At 38.4% G+C, this 20,474-nt stretch overlaps 2 protein-coding genes and 1 pseudogene across 4 annotated transcripts in view; 2 read left to right on the top strand and 1 right to left on the bottom strand.

The window, feature by feature from the left end:
• Nucleotides 1-1,144: 1,144 nt before the first annotated feature.
• Nucleotides 1,145-20,474, top strand: part of LOC137259727 (uncharacterized) — a 29,055-nt gene continuing 9,725 nt past the window's right edge. The window contains exons 1-4 of one of the 3 annotated variants that reach the window (XM_067797328.1): nt 1,145-1,307; nt 1,859-1,922; nt 3,326-3,408; nt 18,081-18,249. The gene's annotated coding sequence lies outside the window, so the exon portion shown is untranslated. The remainder of the gene's footprint in view (nt 1,308-1,858; nt 1,923-3,325; nt 3,409-18,080; nt 18,250-20,474) is intronic. The other 2 variants (XM_067797327.1, XM_067797329.1) reach the window with 2 other exon arrangements.
• Nucleotides 5,471-10,443, top strand: LOC137259728 (putative nuclease HARBI1; annotated as a pseudogene).
• On the bottom strand, nt 15,431-17,469 carry LOC137260382 (uncharacterized). Its single transcript, XM_067798053.1, has 3 exons — nt 17,309-17,469; nt 15,846-15,880; nt 15,431-15,621 (listed from the first exon to the last, which is right to left on the bottom strand). Exons 1-3 carry the CDS (start codon nt 17,467-17,469, stop codon nt 15,431-15,433), a joined length of 387 nt encoding a protein of 128 aa, XP_067654154.1.

The following is a 20,474-nucleotide window of genomic DNA, read 5'->3' as shown; positions in this document are numbered from 1 at the left end:
ACGGAATGGAGTTGTATACTGTATCCTCGAGGGGGGTTGAAGTACCGTAAAAGTATTGTCTTCCCGAGAGGGTACGTAAGTCCCAAAACATTTGAAGTCAAATTTTATCTTCCATTTTTTGAAGCCGTAGTATATATGTCATTTTAATTTGTGGTCAATCTTTCATTCAATCGCCAGCAGCTGAAATCCAGCTAGGGACCACGCAGGTAGCAGAAGTACTGTACGTCCCCATGGCCTCTCGTATGGTGATCTACCTTCAGTTGCTGACGATCTATAGCCTGTTTTTATATTGTATTGTCTAAATAGTGACATTAATTTTAACTTACCACTCTAGTTTTATTTCTTACTGTGATATTCTAGTTGTTCAACTGTCCTTCGTCGACAGTTGATTTTTCACAATATCCATAAATTCTTTTTCCAAGAATGCTGTCGTCACGATATGGCTGCCAATGTGACGTTAAAAATAAACTCACTCACTCACTTCACTTAACAATAGTAATTTATGCTGCTCTTGAGAGGTTACACGTGCTAACATGGAGAGGTAAAACGCCATCATTATCACACTCACAGCCAAACCATTCACTGAAATATCATTTTGTTTTTCAAATTTTGAAATTTGTGGCATAGGCATGTCGATTCCTTCAAACTTCAACTCCTTTTCATACTGAACACATTTGTTTAATCTGTTAGCATTCTGGTTCCAGTCAACAGGATATAGACCACAGAAAACATTTATTATCCTCGTCCTTAATATTCAAATTGGCATTCTTAATTGTCCTTCAGATATCTGTGCAGGGGAATGTGACTGGCTGCTAAGGGAGTAGACTCGGCCATGTTCACTTGTATAACGTGATCCAGTATCCACCCACTACCTTCTGCCTGGAATATATAGTGGTATATAGTGTTAAATTTGATAGGCCCCTGCAATCTGTTCTTCTACTTCAGAGAAATTTCGTGCTTCTCATGACAGGTTCTGCCAAAATGCATTTTCATCATGTTTTATATATTTCACTTTCAACAGAAATCATGCAATAATGGTTCAATATTTGGTTTCTCGTCTGCGAGAAATAGCAAAATGTCCTCGCTGCTCCCTTCACTGGGAGTGAGAGTTGTTGTGAAGACCGACCCCTCGAGAGCCTCCACCGGCCCGCCGCCGACCTGAATTCTAAACCTCTCTTCGTAGCGCTCCCGTCTCCGAAAACAAGTGTCACACTGGCGTTGTCTGTGTTCACGGGATGAAAGCATCGTCGTTTGGGAGTCACGCTGACATCTGTAGACTTTCTTTCCACTCCTGTTGGTCGACAGCTGTGAGTGTTGCTATTCTCCCGTCGTGTGAAGGTGTGGTTGCATTGCTCACAAGTGAATCGTTGATTTTCATGCACCGTCCGGATATGTCTTATTAGGGGTTGTCGCTGTGTAGTCTTACCATGCTCAGTACATCTAATCTCAACCTGTTTCTGTTGAACTGTTGATGGTTGTTGCGATGGCAAATCTAGCGCCAACAACTGAATTCGTTTCAAGGCTACATCTTGGCCATCTTCCCAATTGTTAGCTTCAGCCCATTCCTCAAGGTGTTGAACCGATCGCACCGTGTTCAAACACTTCTGTTTATCCATGTTGCTTGCCATTCTAAAGTTAACAATAATATAAATCTAATAAAATGTCCTTGATTCTGAAAGATATTTTAAGCAATTTCTTCTGCACACAAGGCATTTGGTATATGTCCAGTTGACAAAACTGGGAACTAAACTGTGCACTCTGGTTATGGGAAACAAATGCAGTTAAATACTTATAAGGTTATCAAAGCACTTCATTTATGTTAACATGTAAAGGTGTTCTGTGTTTAATCTTTACCTAGGGTGTAGACACACAACTGTAACACTCGTCTGTCTCGTCCGACAATAGACACTGTTGCGTAACAGGTAAGAGTATTTACACACTCTTATGTAACCGGTTAGAACCAGTTTCTTCCAACACTTTCAGTACTGTATGTTCAGAGTAGCTATGGCGTAATCATGATTGAACTTCATCGACGGTCACGACAAGTTAAGAGACAAGCATGCGATTGCGAATGAACTAGTTTTAGCATAGCTGTATGTGTGTGAACTGTGTCACATCGGTCTGCCAAGCAAACTCTGTACCACAATGTACCGAGTAGAAGTAACATACAACAAACTAATGTCCTACCATAGATTGATCTTTTGTAATGATTAGTTAACTTTGGATTACGTCTTTGGATACTGCATGTTTTTTGCTTTTTCTATGTCGTGTACACGGTAATATTTTATTAATAGCACTTTAAAGTGTTAAAAAATAGACACTGTGTGTACATCAATGCGCAAGAAAATATTTATTTGAAGTCGGTTAACACTTCGCCACAGTTGGACAAGTCCTTTTGCAAAATCCATCAACTAAAATTTAGACAAAAATTTACAGGACGAAAATTTGTCAAGGCACTCAGCAAGCTGCTGTTAGCCTCATTTTAGCGCGACTAGGTGGGGTGGTTCAATCGCACCGTATATTTTACAGGGGGTCTATTATAATGAAGACTGCAGCATTCACAGAACTCCTGTGTACTTACAGATTGCTTCAAAATCATATACGAGAATTCATTATTACAATGAACTAAACGAGGGAACCGTTAAAGATATCTGTATGGGTTTTTTTTGGGTTTATTTTCATGTAACAGTCCATAATCTAAATATGATCCGTTGATTCTAAGTAACAAAATAGTTCTTCACAGTCCCAGGGAATGTCACCTGAAAGCCTAACTCTTGATATTTACCATGGTCACTGTCATAACTGTTAAATGCCATTACCTCATGCATTAGTTTGGTTGCCACACTGAGTATTTACAATTATGTTGTTTTGAGACAACACTGTTGCATATTTTGTATGTATGCAATCTATTTACAAAATATTTTAGATATGCGATCTAGTGATGGTATCATATGAATGCATGATTTGTCAAAAGAAATTTTACATCAGTGAACTCAAATATATTATTAAGGTAGCATTAAATCATATTAAGTAGCAATCAACGAGTAAATGTAAAAGTTGCCTTGTAAATGTTTGAATGATTTTAATCCAAAACATAGAACCTCACTATAACTGTTATCAATATTTAGTTTACTACATTTTGTGTAATAAGAAAGTTAATGGAGATGCGAAAAATGGCGCTCAGTTGTCCCCTGTTATACATCTGAACTACAATGATATTAACCGTGAAGTCCTCATTGTACTGGTTGATTCCAGTCACGGCGAGTTTCGAGGTGTAACTGTCAACTATTTAAAGCATGGGCCTTATTACGCGATGCTCTTTCAGGCGCAGCTGGTGCATTTCTGGTGATAAGTGAAATAGTGCATCTGGCATGGGTATCAGCGGGGCATCCTCATCTGGAACGACACGTAAGTACACTGTTTGTATACTGTCAAAGTATTTAAGTAATCAGCGTTGACAGTCTCTTTTAATCTCTTTTCACCCGAGTTGTCCGGAAGTGTCTCTGGAAGATATGCTTTCATGTAACCTGGTGTTTGAGATTTACAGTGTAATATTTAACTTTAGCTATGGCAGTCACGCATCAACTATTGTTTACATCCACCATAGCTTCAGTTCGCCATGTGGCGGTGGGGTAGCCCAGTGGTTAACGCGTTCGGCCAGGTTCGACCCGAGCGGGGACATTATAAGTTAGTTTATGGATGGAGGATGTGAGAGTTAAGCCTCTATAATGTGTCAAGAGCCACCTCCTCGTGGTGGGTGCTGGGTAACGCTAAGTGCGCGCCAACCAACCCCCTGTGTGGATCCGGGAGCACATTTGGTCCACCAACCCGTTTGCCGTGGGTTGCGGCCCTGTGTCGGTGGAGGAAGGGATGCTGGTGGTTTATGGTATGTAACCGTGTTCCTATTGCCCAACACACCACTTTGACTCTGACTTCACCTAGACGGGAAGTGGAATGTCCCTGGTCAACCAATCGTCTGGTCACGCCAATCCCTGTGCATGGACTGTGTACGTATCATGGCACAAATGTGATTTGGAATTGTTTGAATTTTGGTACTGGCTCTGCTGTTGATCTGTAACTTTTCTGATATTGAAATATGATCATATGAACTTTGCCTAGAGTCTTATGCCAGAAGGCGATGGCTCATGGGCCAATATGGTGGATTAGTTAAATATAATTCTTCCGCTGGAGTATATCATCTGAGTATCCTTGGTGCTGCAAGTCTGAGACCCACTTGTGTTTAGCATTGTCCTTGTGATACTCTGTGGTGGGAGCTCAGATGATGAAATCTAACAAACTAAACATGGCTTACGGAACCTGTCAAAAAAAAAAATGCTAAGCGTCAACTTGACGCTGTTCGCGCTGAAACTGACCACAGACTGCCCAACTCAATTGATTACTGGCCACGTTTTTCTTGTCGTTGAGACAATTGGAAAGACACCTGTGAAGTTGAATCCTTTTTCCCGTAGATAAAGGTATACAAGGCATCGCTGTTGATGTTAAGAACAATAGGCGATTACGTTTCGGTGCTGTACTGTTTGAGGGTCAAAAAAAGCAGCAAGAAAACAACCTTATGAGAGCTAAATCTTTTGTCGGCTTTCCGGTTACGATCTAAGCTCAGAAAACACTTAATATGAGCAAAAAAATTGTCAGGGATCTTGATCGAATGTTTGCTGACATGTCAGAACTTGACACTGTCTCGGAGATGAAGGATCAAGTTGTGCTTTATGTCAAACGTTTTACAACCCGTAGAGAAATGATGCTACTGTAAAAACACAAACATATATTTGTTCTCTTTCTCTTCTCCAAATGTTCCAAAATCATTGAAAGCAGGATACTCTAACATCAACGTTGAAGTGTACATTCCAAACCCTCATCGATGCTTCAAATGTCAAAAGTTCGGCCATGGGGTTAATAATTGCACATTGTCTGTTGTTCGCGCTCACTATGGCGAAAAGACTAATGCGATTGTGAGAGTAACGTTAAGAAATGTGCCCATTCATCATTTTCTCGAGAATGCCCTGTCTGGAAGTATCACATGGAAATCAACAAACTAAAATTCACCCGAAACAGTATTTTTGCAGATGCCAAAAGACTGGGCCCGGGACCATAATAGTGTTTTAAGTTCATATTTTGTGTTAACTCGCAAAATGTAGACTTAAGACTAAATTGTGACTTAAATCGGGGATCACATAGCTCAATCTCTGAGAAAATCTCTGAGGTCTGAGACCAAATGTGATCATAACTCCTAAGACTGTCCCTGAGTGGATTTGACACAATATTTGTGGCAATAAACATGGCTGAAGTGATTCGACTCGTTCGTCGGCTTCGTTCCAAGATAAAGAGACTACACTGTCAAAGGACAGGGATCGTTTCAACCCCATGGAATTGTACAACGACGATCAACTATTGGAACCATACAGATTTCGTCGTTTTACCATGTTTTTTTCATTGTTGATTTAATCGGCGATGAACTTGCACATCCCATTCAGCGTTCTCAGTCTCCCACCCATCATTGAACTACTGATATCCCTTCAGTTTGTTGCGACTGGTGCTTTTCACTACCTAGCTGCCCAGTCATTTTCTGTAAGCAATTAAGGCAACAACCGGGAGGTGTGTCCGATTCACTGTGTAGACTCGCATCCCGGATTCATGGCATTTTCGACTGGCCAAAGATCACTTGATGTGAAATGTGCTTCCCATGCAATCGTCGGTAAGTATTACGTCCAAGAGTCACATCTGAGCATTAACACTATCACCATAACAAACATAACGATAAATACAAAGTGTTTCCGAGTATACGGAGGCAGCCATTTTGATCTAAAATTAGCGCATGCCACCTGTAAAAGTAAACAAAACCGTATTCGTGCTAAGTAGTAGTAGACCATGGTCGCCTGTGTAGTTTTGCTTTACCTTATTCAGGATTTCCAGATGTGCTCGGATGTGTTGATGGCACACAAATAAGGATTGCATCTTCAAAGGTAAGGGACGGAAAGGGATTTCACTCTCTAAATGTTCAGGTAACTGACACAATAACTCATACGTCAGAGTTCCATTTGGATTTTGTTAAGAAGAAAGAAGGTTTTTTCTAAACAAAGAATGCATTTTCTTCAGATGGTTGTGAACCCAAGTTTCGAATCACCAACTGGCCTGGATCATGCCATGATGCACGCATATTCAGGGAGAGTAAGTTCTGTCATAATTTTGAAAATGGCAAGTATGAAAGTTGTCAAGAATACTTGTTACAGTGTATATACTTATAGAACAATCGTACTGTTCTCAGAGTATAGCAATACAGAAATATTGACAATAAAATTTAAAATATACTAATTTCGCGTAAAATGCACTTATGGTCCAAAATTTCAACAAGTCAGTTAAAGTATTTATTTATTTCATTCGAAAATATGGTGACAATTCACACTGAAATAAATCAAATGTCACATGTGGGTCAGTGTAGTGTGATGAAGATCCTGAACATTTGTAGTAACATATGTTTATTTACAAGTACACACCTATCATATATCATGTGTGCAACCCATTCATGTATTCAACTGCATACATGGTGTAAGAGTGTCTTCCACTCAAATCATTTGTGGCACATATCCCTTAACCTGAACTAGTAAATATATAATGAAGGATACAGCATACAATACAATATGTTGTGTGACCCAAGTTGAATTCTTCATCAATTACGGTAAAGTATCAGCATTGGTCTAAGATTTCCTTGACGCAGCTGAAATACTAATCTTGTTTAACGAGTCTTGTCATCTCTTTGTGTGAATTAGGTCACAAATATGCAAATTTTTATACACTAATAAAGATACATATGTATTTCAGGTGTTCATGATGGATTCTTGCTTGGAGACTCGTGATACCTGTGCAGACGCTACGTGATGACACAAGGAGAGATTCAAATATTATGTCTGCAGGACACGTGTACTTACTGAACAACCCTTTGGTATTTTACAAAGACGCTTTCCTTGCCTCTCTACCGGACTGAGAATAAATCCAACCACAGTCTGTAAATATATTGTCTCGTGTGCAATTTTCCATAAAATAGGAATTTTGAAGCAAGATACAGTAATTAATATTTTAGATGATTTGACAGTACAGGGTCCAGACCAACAACAGTAACAGCTTCCAGCAATGGTGGTTTCAGTATCAGAGACCATATGGCCCAGAGCTACAATGTGTTCGTGTCGTCATCATCGCATTCCGAATAAACTCGGGCTATTCCGTCGCGCTGGTGGGAAACAGCCTTTACGATGTCGTCAGTTTCGACACGGGCCTCCCGCGGATTTCAAAGTGAGCATCGCTAACTGGCAGTGATACTGATTGCGTTCGCTCAGTTCGTTATTCACACCCTTAATTAGTGTTACCTGGGATTCGCGGGGATTGCAATCAGTTCGCTATAGCCATTACTACGCTATAGAGAATTCGTTATGCACGACTTTTATAGATGATAATATACAGAGGTTAATTCGGGACTTATAAAACAGTTCGCTATAGCCGTCAGTTCGTTATATCCATGTTCGTTATGAAAGTATTCTACTGTACTTACCATTGTCATTCTATGAAAATAATCAGTCTAGAGGTGTGGATTATATTATTTCTGATGACATGACAAAATACTCAGTGCACTTTGGTTCCAATTGCCTTATTTGCAAGATATTATTACCGACAGTTTTGACCATTTACTACCCCTATTGTTAAAAAATAACTTTGTATGTGACACATTCTGTGTGTGGGATTACACTTTCTCAGTCAAGCACAGATTCTAGTGCTATTGTTGTGTACCCAGTATCATGTTGGATTCAAACTCAACTTTCATAGGACGGCACTTAATTGTAGGTTGGTAATCAACCCGAGAAAAGTACTAAAAACTGTACGTAATGGAGAAAGTGTAATCTAAAATATACTGCGTGACATTTGAACAGGTTTCTGAATCATGGCTCTGTGTACACTTTAGCTGCGCATCATTTCAGATTTTGCGCCAACATAATTGGCTTAATCAGCATGCACAAATAACTAGTTAGAAAATCACCACTGCTGTTGATGTTGCATTTTAATTACTCTCTGAAGCTGAAAGTGGGGTCAATATTCTGAATTTGTTAAATAGTCAATTTCTGCTACAGTTTGTGCTTTAATTAGTTGACTGGAATCCTTAAGTTTTTCAAGTTCTTCTTTTACTATTTCTTCTTCAGTAGACATCTGTACATGTACAGCTGGTTCACCGCCCAAGAAGGAATTCGAAAGCATGGTAGGGTCCAGATCTGTGATGCCGAAGTTCATATCCTGAGCTGCGTTGAGGTCTACTTCAATGGTTGTTGCTCCATCATTCATGAGGGGCTGCAGCAGTTTCATAGATATTCACTAAGTCTGAAAAATACACTAAAGTAATTATTTATTCCTTCAAAAGTAGATTTCTCAATAATTATGTCGAATCTAGTGCTCAGAAATACAGTATACACACACACACACACACACACACACACACACACACACACACACACACACACATTTGTTATTGAGTTAAAGATGTTCAAGATATTTTCATATGTATCATACTTAGAAATGAAAAAAAAATGAATATTTGAATGTTTGTGTGCATATATGCTCATTGAACAAATGTGAAATTCCAGATAATCTTTAAAACAACTGGGTATTTACTCTTAAGTATGGTATGTATGGGTAACTTCATTTGTTCAGGAGTAACTGGCATTTTTTACCCCCATTGGTTGAAAGAATTGAGTGCTTCAACACAATTTTTATATATCCTTATTGGGTACTTACCTCTTCTAAATATACAAACGTAAATGCACCACAACAGACTGAAGGTTTTAGTAATTGTCATATTGCCAAACATTTGGCAGGAACTTCTAAATACTCAGCTTACTGGAGTAAACCCCTGACACTGGTTACGGCTATAACAGTATATAACAATATATAGGCATCGCCTACCATAAGCTAAGGCTAATCATTATGTGGTAATGTAATAATGTACTATATCTAGATTTATAAAGTTAAGAAGAAAGCCAAGTTCTAGGGTCTAACCTTTGATTCACACTTAACGTTTTTACCACATATAAATTCCTTAAAACTAAATGCCTGAAAGCACACGACTTGTTGACAGTGGTTTCGAATTCTAAATGGGGAGGAGTGAGTGAGTGAGTGAGTTCATATTTTACGTCACGTCGGCAATATCTCAGCCATATCGTGACGGGAACACTTAAATGAAATATGCATATTTAAATGTATATGCGTATTGTAAACATCTGTCAACGAAGGACAGTACAACAACTAGAATATCACTATTTCAATTAAAACAAGCATGAAGAGTTAAAACTAATATCACTATTTACATAATACAATATAAAACAGGTTATAAATCGCCAACAACAGAAGGTAGATCACCATACTAGGGACCATGGGGACTTACAGTACCTTTGCTACCTGCATAAACCCTAGCTGGATTTACATCATCCCCTCAGCTGCTGGCGAGTAAATGGGGAGGAGATCAAGCTACCGTTCTCCATCTATATCGATGACTCGTGCAATCTAAACTTGATTAACCTGCATATCACTGTGTGTTTATTCCCTGGTAAGAGGATTTGTATATCAGGAAGTCTTCTCTTGTTCCGCCTCTTGGTATCAGAGTGAAACCTTTACTTTCTGCTGGTGGGACTGAGCTTGAAACTATAACTCCTTCCGGTTTACTTTTTTCTCCTCCTAGGAGTTGGCGAGGCCACAAGTTGACATTACACTGACAAAAAATCAGAAGCTAATGAATTGCAATATAGACATGAATATCATAGTATGGTGATCCACCTTCAGTTGCTGGTGATCTACCTTCAGTTGCTGGTGATCTACCTTCAGTTGCTGGTGATCTATAGCCTGTTTTTATATTGTATTGTCTGCACAGTGATATTAGTTTTAACTTTTCACGCTAGTTTTAATTCTTTTTGTGATACTCTAGTTGTTTCCGCTGAGTTTCAGTTACCAAAATTCCATTAGGGACTCCGCAGAGTTTCAGTTACCAAAATTCCATTAGGTTTCCGCAGAGTTTCAGTTACAAACTGACTGACATAGTTTCCGCAGAGTTTCTGTTGCCAGAAAACTTTCCACAGCCTTGTGCTATCCATGTTTAATATATTTAATGTATGTATCATACATGTAACTGTAACTGAAAGTGAGAAAGTTGTAATATGTATTTGATGTTTTTAAATACATATTGTCTACGTTATCATATATATTGCTGTGAATTATGTTTCTTTGGAAGTATTAGATTTTACAAACTCTCTTCAGTGATTTTTTTTCTCAGTTGAGTTGATGATTCAAATTGAATGTCCTTTTCTTTTCCAGACACTGACCAAGACATTAGCAGCGCATTCATGGTTTGCGAGCTAACACCGCCACAAAGTGTGACCGAGAGCCTGATTGATTCGGATTCAGATGTTTTGCTAGATATCAACCAGGACTCGCATACACCAACAAACATCTACAGAAGAACAAAGCACTTTGTGCAGTGTCTCGCTGCAAAGTCGATCGTCTTCATTCAGTGTGCCTACCAACTGAGCAATGCTTGTGTGGATAGAATTCTGTTTCAGAATGCCTCAGAATTGTGTATTACTGCAGTTGCCCTGTTGCATTAAAATGTGAACTATTCTTAGAAATGAAACAGTTGAATCATAACATTTCCAGAGTTTGTTTTTTTCTTCAAATAAATGTGTAATAAATATAACAGATAACACAACTAAGCGGGACTCTCATTGTCACTGTCATATCCCCTGTACAGAAACCTAGCGGAAACCTACATTATCCAGGATCCACAAGGTTTCCGCAATACCATAAACTTACTTATTCTGGCTGTAAAGGTTTCAGTGAACTGAAACTAAGTGGAAACTCCCAACTACAGTTTCAGTTGACGGAAACATGACAGAAACCAATACTTGTTACTTTCAGTTGTGGAAACTATGCGGAAACTCTCATTGTGCGTTTCCTGAGAAGGAAACCTACATTACCTAGTATCCATCAGGTTTCCGCTAAAACGGAAACGAAGTTATTTTTGCTGTGATACCTGCTTGGGTTGTCAGTCCAGATTTGATGTCGCATTGGACACACAAGATAGACGCACGAATATATACTAAAAGGTGAGGATCCTCCGTTTTGTAACTCTTGTGATGAAAGAATCACAGTCAAGCATGCAACTATTTCAAATCAAGAACATTGAAGGATCTTTTCAACAATACTAGTTCTCATTTAATCATAGGATTTTAGAAAGAATTAGATCTGTTAACCGATTTGTAAATAGATGCGTAAATAAATAAATATTTTATACTTGGAAGTTTAAATTAGTAACTCAATTTGTTAGTGGCTGTACCCTCAAAGGGGGTTAAAGTACTGTGAAGGTATTGTCATATTGTAAACGTATTGAGAGGGTACGTAAGTCCCGAAACATTTGATGTAAATTGAAGTTTTCCAGGTTTTTAATCGTAGTATTATTGTCATTTCAATGTATGGCTAATTCTCCACAGAAACGCCAATAGCTGAAGGGATGGTGTAAATCCAGTTAGGGTCCATGTAGGTAGCAAAAGTAATGCAAGCCCCCATAGTCCCTATAGTGTGGTGATCTACCTTCAGTTGTTGGCAGTCTGTAGACTCCGTGCACGTCGTCCAATCAGACGTCCCTTACTCACTGATAAACACAAGGCACGACGTTTTGTGGGACATAGCGCAGGATCCGTTGGCCCGATGAAAGCCGTTTTCTTCTTCGTGTTACTGATGGTCGTTGGCGAGTTTGGAGGAGTAATGAGGCTTGTCAAACAGTGGATGACCCATGCAGCTGAACCCTCTGGCGGTAGCTCTGTAATGGTGTAGGGGTGTATCTCCTATGACTGTTAGCTGAATCGTATCACCATTCAAGGGACACTCAATGGCCAACAGGAAGTACTGGGAGCTGCTGTGTCCCGCATTTTGATAACCGCTTCGCCAGTCGGCCTGTATTTGTGGACGATAATGCCAGGCCCCATCGTTCCAGAGCTGCTATCGCATACTTGCAGAACAACGCAGTTAACCGATTACCTTGGCCTGCAAGAAACCCTGACCCCAACCCAATTGAGCATTTATGGAACCATCTGGGGAACCATATGACCGTAAATAAATTATAGCCGAAAGAAGCAGCATTTTTTGGTAGGTGATGGATTCACACATCGGTTAACGCAATTATAACCATGTGTTTGGTTTCTATATCATGAATGACCAGTGTGTTCTGTTAAACACAATCTTCTAGCATAAAAATGAGTGGTGCTGAATTAATGCTTATGTGTATATATCGAACTTTATCACTAATATCAGCCAATCATTAGGTTAATGTTTCCAAGCACATATTTCCAGTCTACATACTTAACTGACCTAACATATTTGTTCACTCAAGACAGATCTAAGAGTAGACGCTTTTCCCCGAAGACTGAGTAGACAAAGAAGGTGGGTTTACTGTATAGGGTGGAGCATCACACTCAACAATCATGTGTTTTATGCCACTCTGAAATAGCCTGACTGAAATGTTGTTTCGTAGGTCCATCCTTGGTGGTCTGGAAATAAAAGGAATTTTGTATCCTTTGTCTATAATGTCTATAACATATACTACTACCAGAAAGCAATACTAGACCCTTCACAATGATTTCCGCAGACTCGTGGGGCCCGTTTCACAAAGCCCTCTTACCGGTCCGACCTCGGAAAGCAGGTCGTAGACCACCTCTTAAATTTTTACCCTGTTTCACAAAGACCACGTATATTTACACTGTGTCGTAAACAGCCCAAAATTTAGGACCCCGGTTGACCTGTCGTAAATTCTTTAGGCGGTCGTAAACACTACAAAGATGGCGTCAGCGATTATGCTACTGCAAGTGATTAAAACCCGTAAACAAAGAAGACCTAGAATATTTAGAGGCAGGTCGAACGTGCTCGACACTCTGGATGATGTTGACCTGATGTCCCGATATAGATTTCCAAGGCATGTCATTTTCGAAATGTGCAGAAATTTAGAACCCCACCTTAACAAACCCACACAACGTCGTAGGCTATTCCGATCTCCCTGAACGTGATGTGTACATTGAGGTATTTGGCAAAAGGGGCTTTTCTCAGTGAAATCGGTGATCTTCATGGCGTTTCCCGAGCCAGTGTGTAGAGAATACTCCGCAACACCACTGGTGCTCTGGCCGAGTCTCTGGACTTGATTCAGTTCCCCACCGACACTCGTTCGGTCATGGAAGAATTTCATGACATATGTTGCTTTCCGCGTGTAATAGGATGTGTTGATGGCACACTTATCCCCATACAGGCCCCAAAGAAGGATGAAGTGTCGTATATTAGCCGAAAGGGATATCATTGCATCAATGTCCAAGCAGTGTGTGACGCCAAACTGAGGTATGTTTACTTCGTTGTGACCTTCACCTTTAAGTTTTCCAGCTTGGTTGTTTCGAAGCGACAATAATTACGTATATTGTAATAATTTTACATGAATTCGTGTTTAAGAAAATCGATCACAAAACTATTTTCAAGTGTTGACACTGCAATGAAATTATGACAGAAGATAACTTTTCACAGTTGTTGTTAGGCATTAACGTCCTGACATGAAAAGAAAACATTTGGGGCTGTCATGACATAGACTTGCTATGGTCTGCATGCATATCAATATTTTATCAGTGGTGCAAATGTTGCATAGAACATTTGAAAATCAATAAATTGATACATTCATTGACTTATTCATTTTTATGTATCAGCATGTTAAAAATATGTGTTATTTACAGATTCACCAACACTGTCATCCTGTGGTGACTCAGGGTTGGTATGAATTAATTCTAGATTTTGTCAAGACGTAAAATCAAAATAAATGCATCATTTGTTATCTATCTGTTCAAAATCATCATATTTCCAAGTCTGTTTTCTTAGTTGGATTTTGCTGGTATTGTATGCATAATATTATGTGTTGTGTCTTTGGGCTTTCACAAATGGTGGTCTCGTTAATTCTTGTATATTTTGAAATATGATATCTACATGTTTTACAGGTATGCCTGTAAGTCATATCTGCTCACCCCACTGTCCTCTCCTAATACAACAACAGAGCTCACTGCGGACCCGAAATGTTATAGAGAGAGCCTTTGGAGTCTGCAAATCAAGATTCAGGTGCATGATTTTACAAGGAAACAATTAACAATTAAAAGCAATTGAGTTGTCTGTTGGCAAATACATTGTTGTACTGGTTTGCATTGAAATGTAATTTGTGTAATATGTAGTATTGAATATGTTCAGTTTCGGAGAGCTCTAATGGCAAAGAAAATAAAGTATCTTATCATGACTTTTTTTGGCTATTTGCCAGTTTATCATTTGCACAAGAAGAAATCTCCTTGTACACTGTGCTTGCATAATCATTCAGTTCTTGTCACAAGCATCATCTATGCCTAGTTGCCTTGATTAATTTCATGACCACTGTAATGTATATATCTGATGATTTAGGAGCATAATAACAATACATAGCAGTATCTGTAAAATGTTTATGGACTGCAGCTGTTTTGATACTGAATATGTTATAAATCTTCTGTGCTTGTTTGTTCCAGGTGCCTTCACAGGTCCAGTGGCTGCTTACTCTTCCAGGATGAGCGATGCATTAATGTGATATCTGCCAGTTTCCAGCTACAGAACCTCCCTATCAATCTGAAGTTGCCCCAGCCCACAGAGCCACTACCCCCAGGGGAGGGTGAAAGTGAGGGAGATAGAGAAGAAGACAATCAGGGTTCTACACAAGATAGCCAAGCAGTCAGGAGACACCTTATCGAATCTCGATTCGCTAGTAAGTAATATGCTAGTAGTCGATTCTCTGTAAATTATGACAATGAGGTCTGGTCCAATTAACTTCTATTTGTATACCTTTTTAACTGTCACACATTTTAAAACACTTGATTCTGTATTACAGAGTTTATTAGCACTTAATGAAATTATAATGAACAACAACACAATAATCAGTTTGCCTATGCAAGATAATCATTACAATTTTTAGAATCTTCCACAAGAATTACTGTGCAAGAACTATGTAGTCTGAAGATAGTGCTCAAGCAAGGATGCAAGTGATAATACAAATAATGAAATACATATTTACAGAAATCAGTGAGGAGTTTATTATGTCTGCTTCTCTATATTACAGTAAGTGTCAGCATTTCATTGTATCTTATCACTCATTACTGCAGGGTTAAAATTTTAATTCATGTGCCAATGTAAACAGAAAAATCAAATGGAAAGTTACCTGGAGTATTAAGATTTATTACCTATGAATTAAGTAATAGTATGATTACATTTGATGAAAAACAGGGTCTGTCATAGATAACATATGCAAACAATACTAAGAAGTGTACTTGTATATGTGACAGAAATTCCTTCAATCAAATTTGATTATTGGAGAGAGGGAATAATCTTTTGATTGTTTGTACTCAATTTTTACTTTTTCCAGATTGAGGCATTCTCTCAGAATTGATGTCAACAGGCGCAACTGACCAAGGATGTCCTCCAATATTTTTATCTTTTTTCCTTCATTTTGTGAGAGAGTTTTGTAGATTTCATTTGTGGATTCTGAAGAAAAGGAATTTAATATTTATTTCATATTAAGAACCAATGTTAATTATCCAGTTTTAGTATTACATCCTCTACATATAGACTAAATATACTGATAATCATCTTTGCTGACTATGGCCGAAATTGTATCATATTCATGTCAATGTATGACAAAAATAACTGATTCATTGACAGTCAATCCAATTTTAACTAGAAGTATACTTACCTTCAATCACAGTTACTGGTCTCTTCTTTGATCCTCTTGCTTTCCCAGTCACTACAAAATGGACATGCAAGTTACTCTGAAGGTGGAGATTAATTATCATGAACCACATGATATTGTCTTTATAGAGATGACTTGTAACCTTATGCATAATATATATATATAATAATACCAACCAAATGAACAGTTTGATAACTGTCTCTTTAAAAATCAGTAGAACTGAGTAGTATAACTTGTCACCATAAATATTATATATTAAGTGAAAACGTAATTTGTTACCCGACACCTTCATCTCTCCCTTGATTTCAGGTGACAGTGGTGAATAAGGGGTGAAGAAGTCGTCAATACGGAAATTGAAATTTCACAATGACATTGCACTCTACCTATCTGAATTCATGTGCCTTAAGTTTCAAATTTAGAAATAATTAACAGCAGAATACATTATAAAGTCTATACTTCGAACAAAATACTATGTCAGCATACTATGTGACTCACTTCACCTTTTAATTTACTGTGGCCAATAAATGTATGAATGTTGCATATTATTTTATCATCAGTTTTGCTGTTCATTACCATCACTGCCTTTACTTCATGCCTGGTGCTGGCTCTGCCTCACAGGCTAGGGCAGGTTCAACAATGGTGCTTCCTTCAAATGAAGACATTGCAACTATAAAGTTTCACTCACCAACTAACATAAGTCAGATATCCCTATAGATTTTTAGAGATCTCTCCTATACTGTCCATCAATAAATGTCAAGAGATAAGAACCGCTTTTACAATTTGACATACTCATTTTTGTCTTGTGTTTCTTTCATATTTCTTTGCAGGGCGTTTCATATTTGCTTTTCTAAATATATACTTACTAGTATTTTCATATTATTTTTCAAAGAAATATATCACTTAGATCTTTCACTGCATATAGTTTGCAAACCTTTATACTTACATACCCTATTTTCAATAGAAGACACCTCCTCTGGTGGTGGGCCTCCACCTCCGCCTGTTTTTTCATGCTGACCCTCCTCTCTGCCTCTGCCTTTTTTGTTTCCCCCCTTTAAGTCGGTCCATTTTTTCCGCATTTATTCCTCGTTTCTGACGGTCTTGCTGACGGAGTTTACTCTGTGAAATTTAATAATTTAGTACACAGAATTGATATCTATATACTTTCATTTTTTGCTATGTGAAATTTAATATCGGTGCACAGTAAGTCATCAAAAGTGTAGGAAAGATGTAGAAAAGCTAGTCTATCCACAGGACTGGCTGGTCAAATCTTTTACCAATCTTTCCTGTCCTTCAAAAATACATAAAACGCCATTTTAAGACTTAAGAACGAAATGATACGGCATGAGGACGGACTAGCATGTTTTTAACCCGTCAAAACTCACCCGTCTCGGACATTGGGACTGGCTATGTATACTACATTGTAATATTAATTGGCAATTAGTGCTTGATATTTTAGTAACGCTTCAAAGTAAAATGTCTTACTTGTTTGTTATGTCCGTCCAGCTTTTTTTCTTCAGGTTATTTGTCACTGTGTTGGTCAGTGTTGAATTGATGATGACAGTATTGGCCTCTATGCCAGAAATCAAGACATCTAATTCTGTTGACGAGAAGTTTGTTGTTTTCGTTTTCTTCTTGGAGTCCATATTTAGAAGGTTAGAAGCGATGACCAGAAAAACATATCGTCTGCGAGTGATACCAAGGGAAGTAACTCGTAATTAACAGCGATACTATTTTTCTCTCTCGCAGATATCGCCAGTTCGAATCCGTCATATTTTTATTATATATTTATCTTATAGTTTCCAGGGGATTTAATGGGAAAATTCAAAATAATTTATTGATTGTTATTTTATCGATAAGGTCGCATGTACTTTCAATCAAAAACACAACATTTGGATTGGTATTCTAGTTGTATTTACATTTCGAAATACTTTCGGAAATAACACGATATGCAGGTGCCCAGTCGGTCTCGCTTTAAGCGTTGCTTTAACAAAGTACCTCTTAAACGATGTACGACATGGATTTAGGACCCCGTGGTACGACATGGATACGACGTCTTTGTGAAACGGTCGTAAAGGAGGTCGGAAGAGGGTCGTAAAGAAGGTCGACCTCCTAAATTTAGGAGGATTTTGTGAAACGCAGCCCTGTTCATGATTATAATAATCATGAGTGAGAGCAATATCAGGATCTGTAATATCATTGTCTTAGTCTACTTCAAGATGACACTTAACTGACAAGTCTGTATCCTCCTGTCTAGGAGACACTGGTGGATGTGATGCTGGCTCCTGACGTGGCACTGTGTGGTTGGGGCACTCTCTGACGAAGTGCGAGAACTCCTCGCAGTGGTGACATGAACGAACCCTGTCGGGAACATTTGACATGAAAAGGCTGCACGACTGGAACACTGTGCACAGCAATAGGCAAAGGTAGGGTGTACGGCAAGGGCGTAGTACCACTCGGTGTACGGATAGATGCTCGAGCGCCGTACGGAGACCTCCGATTTTGTTTGGATTTAAGTTTCTTGGCTGCCTTAAGTTCTACTTTCACAATTTTCTTATCATCGTCACCATATTCAGCCAACTCTTTAGAAACAGTTGTTTTACTGTCCCCCAGCCCCCTTCCAATGAATCGGCAATTTTAATCATTTTATTCCTCTTCTCTAGTTTAGCTTCAATATACTCAGTAACATCATCATCGTTGCTTTAAATGAGTCATCTAAAACTTCAGAGTTCACATTAAACTGAATTCTGTTCCCTTCTCGAGACCATGCATATTCTGTATCAGTATTCAGCTACTTCAGCCCTTTGGCCTGCTGGATGAATTCGTCTCTCAGATGCGATGGCTTTTGGCCAGCTTCAAATCTCGTTGACTAACGAATCTTTTCAAAATGGTGTCAAGTCTTGCCGCTGTTGAATCTTCAGACATGACTCATGCATTATAATGTTGACACTGCCGTCGTGATCAGCGAGAAATGTACTGTCAGAATGGGTATTCTTCTGGACTAGAATTTTTAGTATTGAAACCCAACCCAACCCAACCTAAACAAAATAAAAAAATAAAATAAAAATCCAATATGTGTTTATGTAGATTGTTTGTTTTTTTACAAGTCACGTGAGGTGGAATAGTTTGCTTGTAAAGTGTAGGTCGTTCCTTTTGGTGGATATTGACGGATGCAATCCTCAAACAAGGTATGGGAACTGGTTAGAAGGGACGGAAGACAAAGGGAACATTGGAAAGCCAAAAGGGCCTAAAATGGAAAATAGATAACTAGAAATTCATTACATGTTGTTGCAGTAGTTCTAACCCTAAACATATCAGATCTAGAGTGTCTCAGTGTTTATTTAAAAAGATCTCAGAGTGGTTAATCGTTTACTTTGTACCATACGCCTGTTTCTGTAATGGTTACCAGTAATCAGTACTCAAAAGCAGATTAACAGTAGTGATTTTTAAAAGTGTTTGTGTTTTAAGTATAGTCAATCATACAACCGTTCTCATTATCATAATGATTCCATACTGTCGAGTGAAAAATGGTCACACTATAAATTCTTACTTTTGCTACTGTTCACACATTTACACAAATATAAATAATCATAATGAATGCTGAACCCTGTAAAACATAACGTTAATATAATAAAACACATACTATAAATATCATTATATATCATTAGTTAAATGGTATTTTCAAAGGGTGTACGGGGCTGTAAGACCCTTGTAAATTCAGTATTACTTTCGACGGCACCTCAGGAATAAGGGATTTTTCAAGGGTCTTACAGTCCCGTGCACCCTTTTAAAACGCGTGTGACGAACTGATCACCCTTGAGATCTTTTAATTTCGCAATCTGTACACAACATTCAACCTTCTGTAAAATTAGATGCGGAACGTTTCCTGAGCGGTCATGCAGGGAGATAACTCGGGATGGCTTAGTTTATGATAAATATGATCGAATTTCAGGGTTGAGGTTGTTAAACAGCGAGTGAAATGCACAACTTATTCCAACATATTTATTGATGCAAGCAAAATATATAAAAAAATATAAATATATGGGAACAATTGTATTACCCTGTTTATAGTCATAATCGTGTACACCAAATCTAAAATTTCGAAGCAATCAGCCACTTGGCAGCCACATTCCATTCAAGGTCAATGTCATTCGTACAACCCGTGTAGTGTGTCACGTGACCCATCTAGCGGGGGTGTACACACTAAAACGAGTCGTTCTTTTTGAGGTTTCAAGGCGCATGTAAATAAAATAATACATATACTAAACTAGTGGAACACGATTATGTCAGAAAGCTATCTCGATTTTGGCTAATGTATATTATCGATATTCGATATAACTGTGGATAAATACCGCAGTCTTCAATGTATGTATTCTCATTCGCAACTATTAAATAAGCTTGTGACCTGCTGTGAAATAGCCATGGTGACAGATGATTGTGAAAACGCGATCAAAGTCTGCCTCACCACAGGTATCTGTAACAAGCTAACCAAAAGTGAGTGAGTGAGTTAATATTTAACGTCACATCGGCAATATCTCATCCATCTCGTGACGAGAACATTCAACAGTGAAAAAGATCATATATACATTATAAAAACCTGTCAGCGAAGGACAGTAAAACAACTAGAATATCACAAATGTGATTAAAACTA

This window comes from Haliotis asinina, chromosome 13 (genome assembly GCF_037392515.1).
Source record: "Haliotis asinina isolate JCU_RB_2024 chromosome 13, JCU_Hal_asi_v2, whole genome shotgun sequence".
NCBI lineage: Eukaryota > Metazoa > Mollusca > Gastropoda > Lepetellida > Haliotidae > Haliotis > Haliotis asinina.
Note: the sequence above shows the minus strand (reverse complement) of the source record. Positions and strands in the feature narration are given on the sequence as shown.

What these genes read in the sequence shown, in the direction of transcription:
- LOC137260382 (XM_067798053.1), bottom strand. Translation starts at nt 17,469, where the DNA reads ATGGACTCCAAGAAGAAAACGAAAACAACAAACTTCTCGTCAACAGAA. An exon ending in TGGACGGACATAACAAACAA is followed by an intron (nt 15,881 to 17,308) that starts GTAAGACATTTT and finishes TCCATTTTGTAG; the next exon opens with TGACTGGGAAAGCAAGAGGA. An exon ending in GAGGATCAAAGAAGAGACCA is followed by an intron (nt 15,622 to 15,845) that starts GTAACTGTGATT and finishes CCTTTTCTTCAG; the next exon opens with AATCCACAAATGAAATCTAC.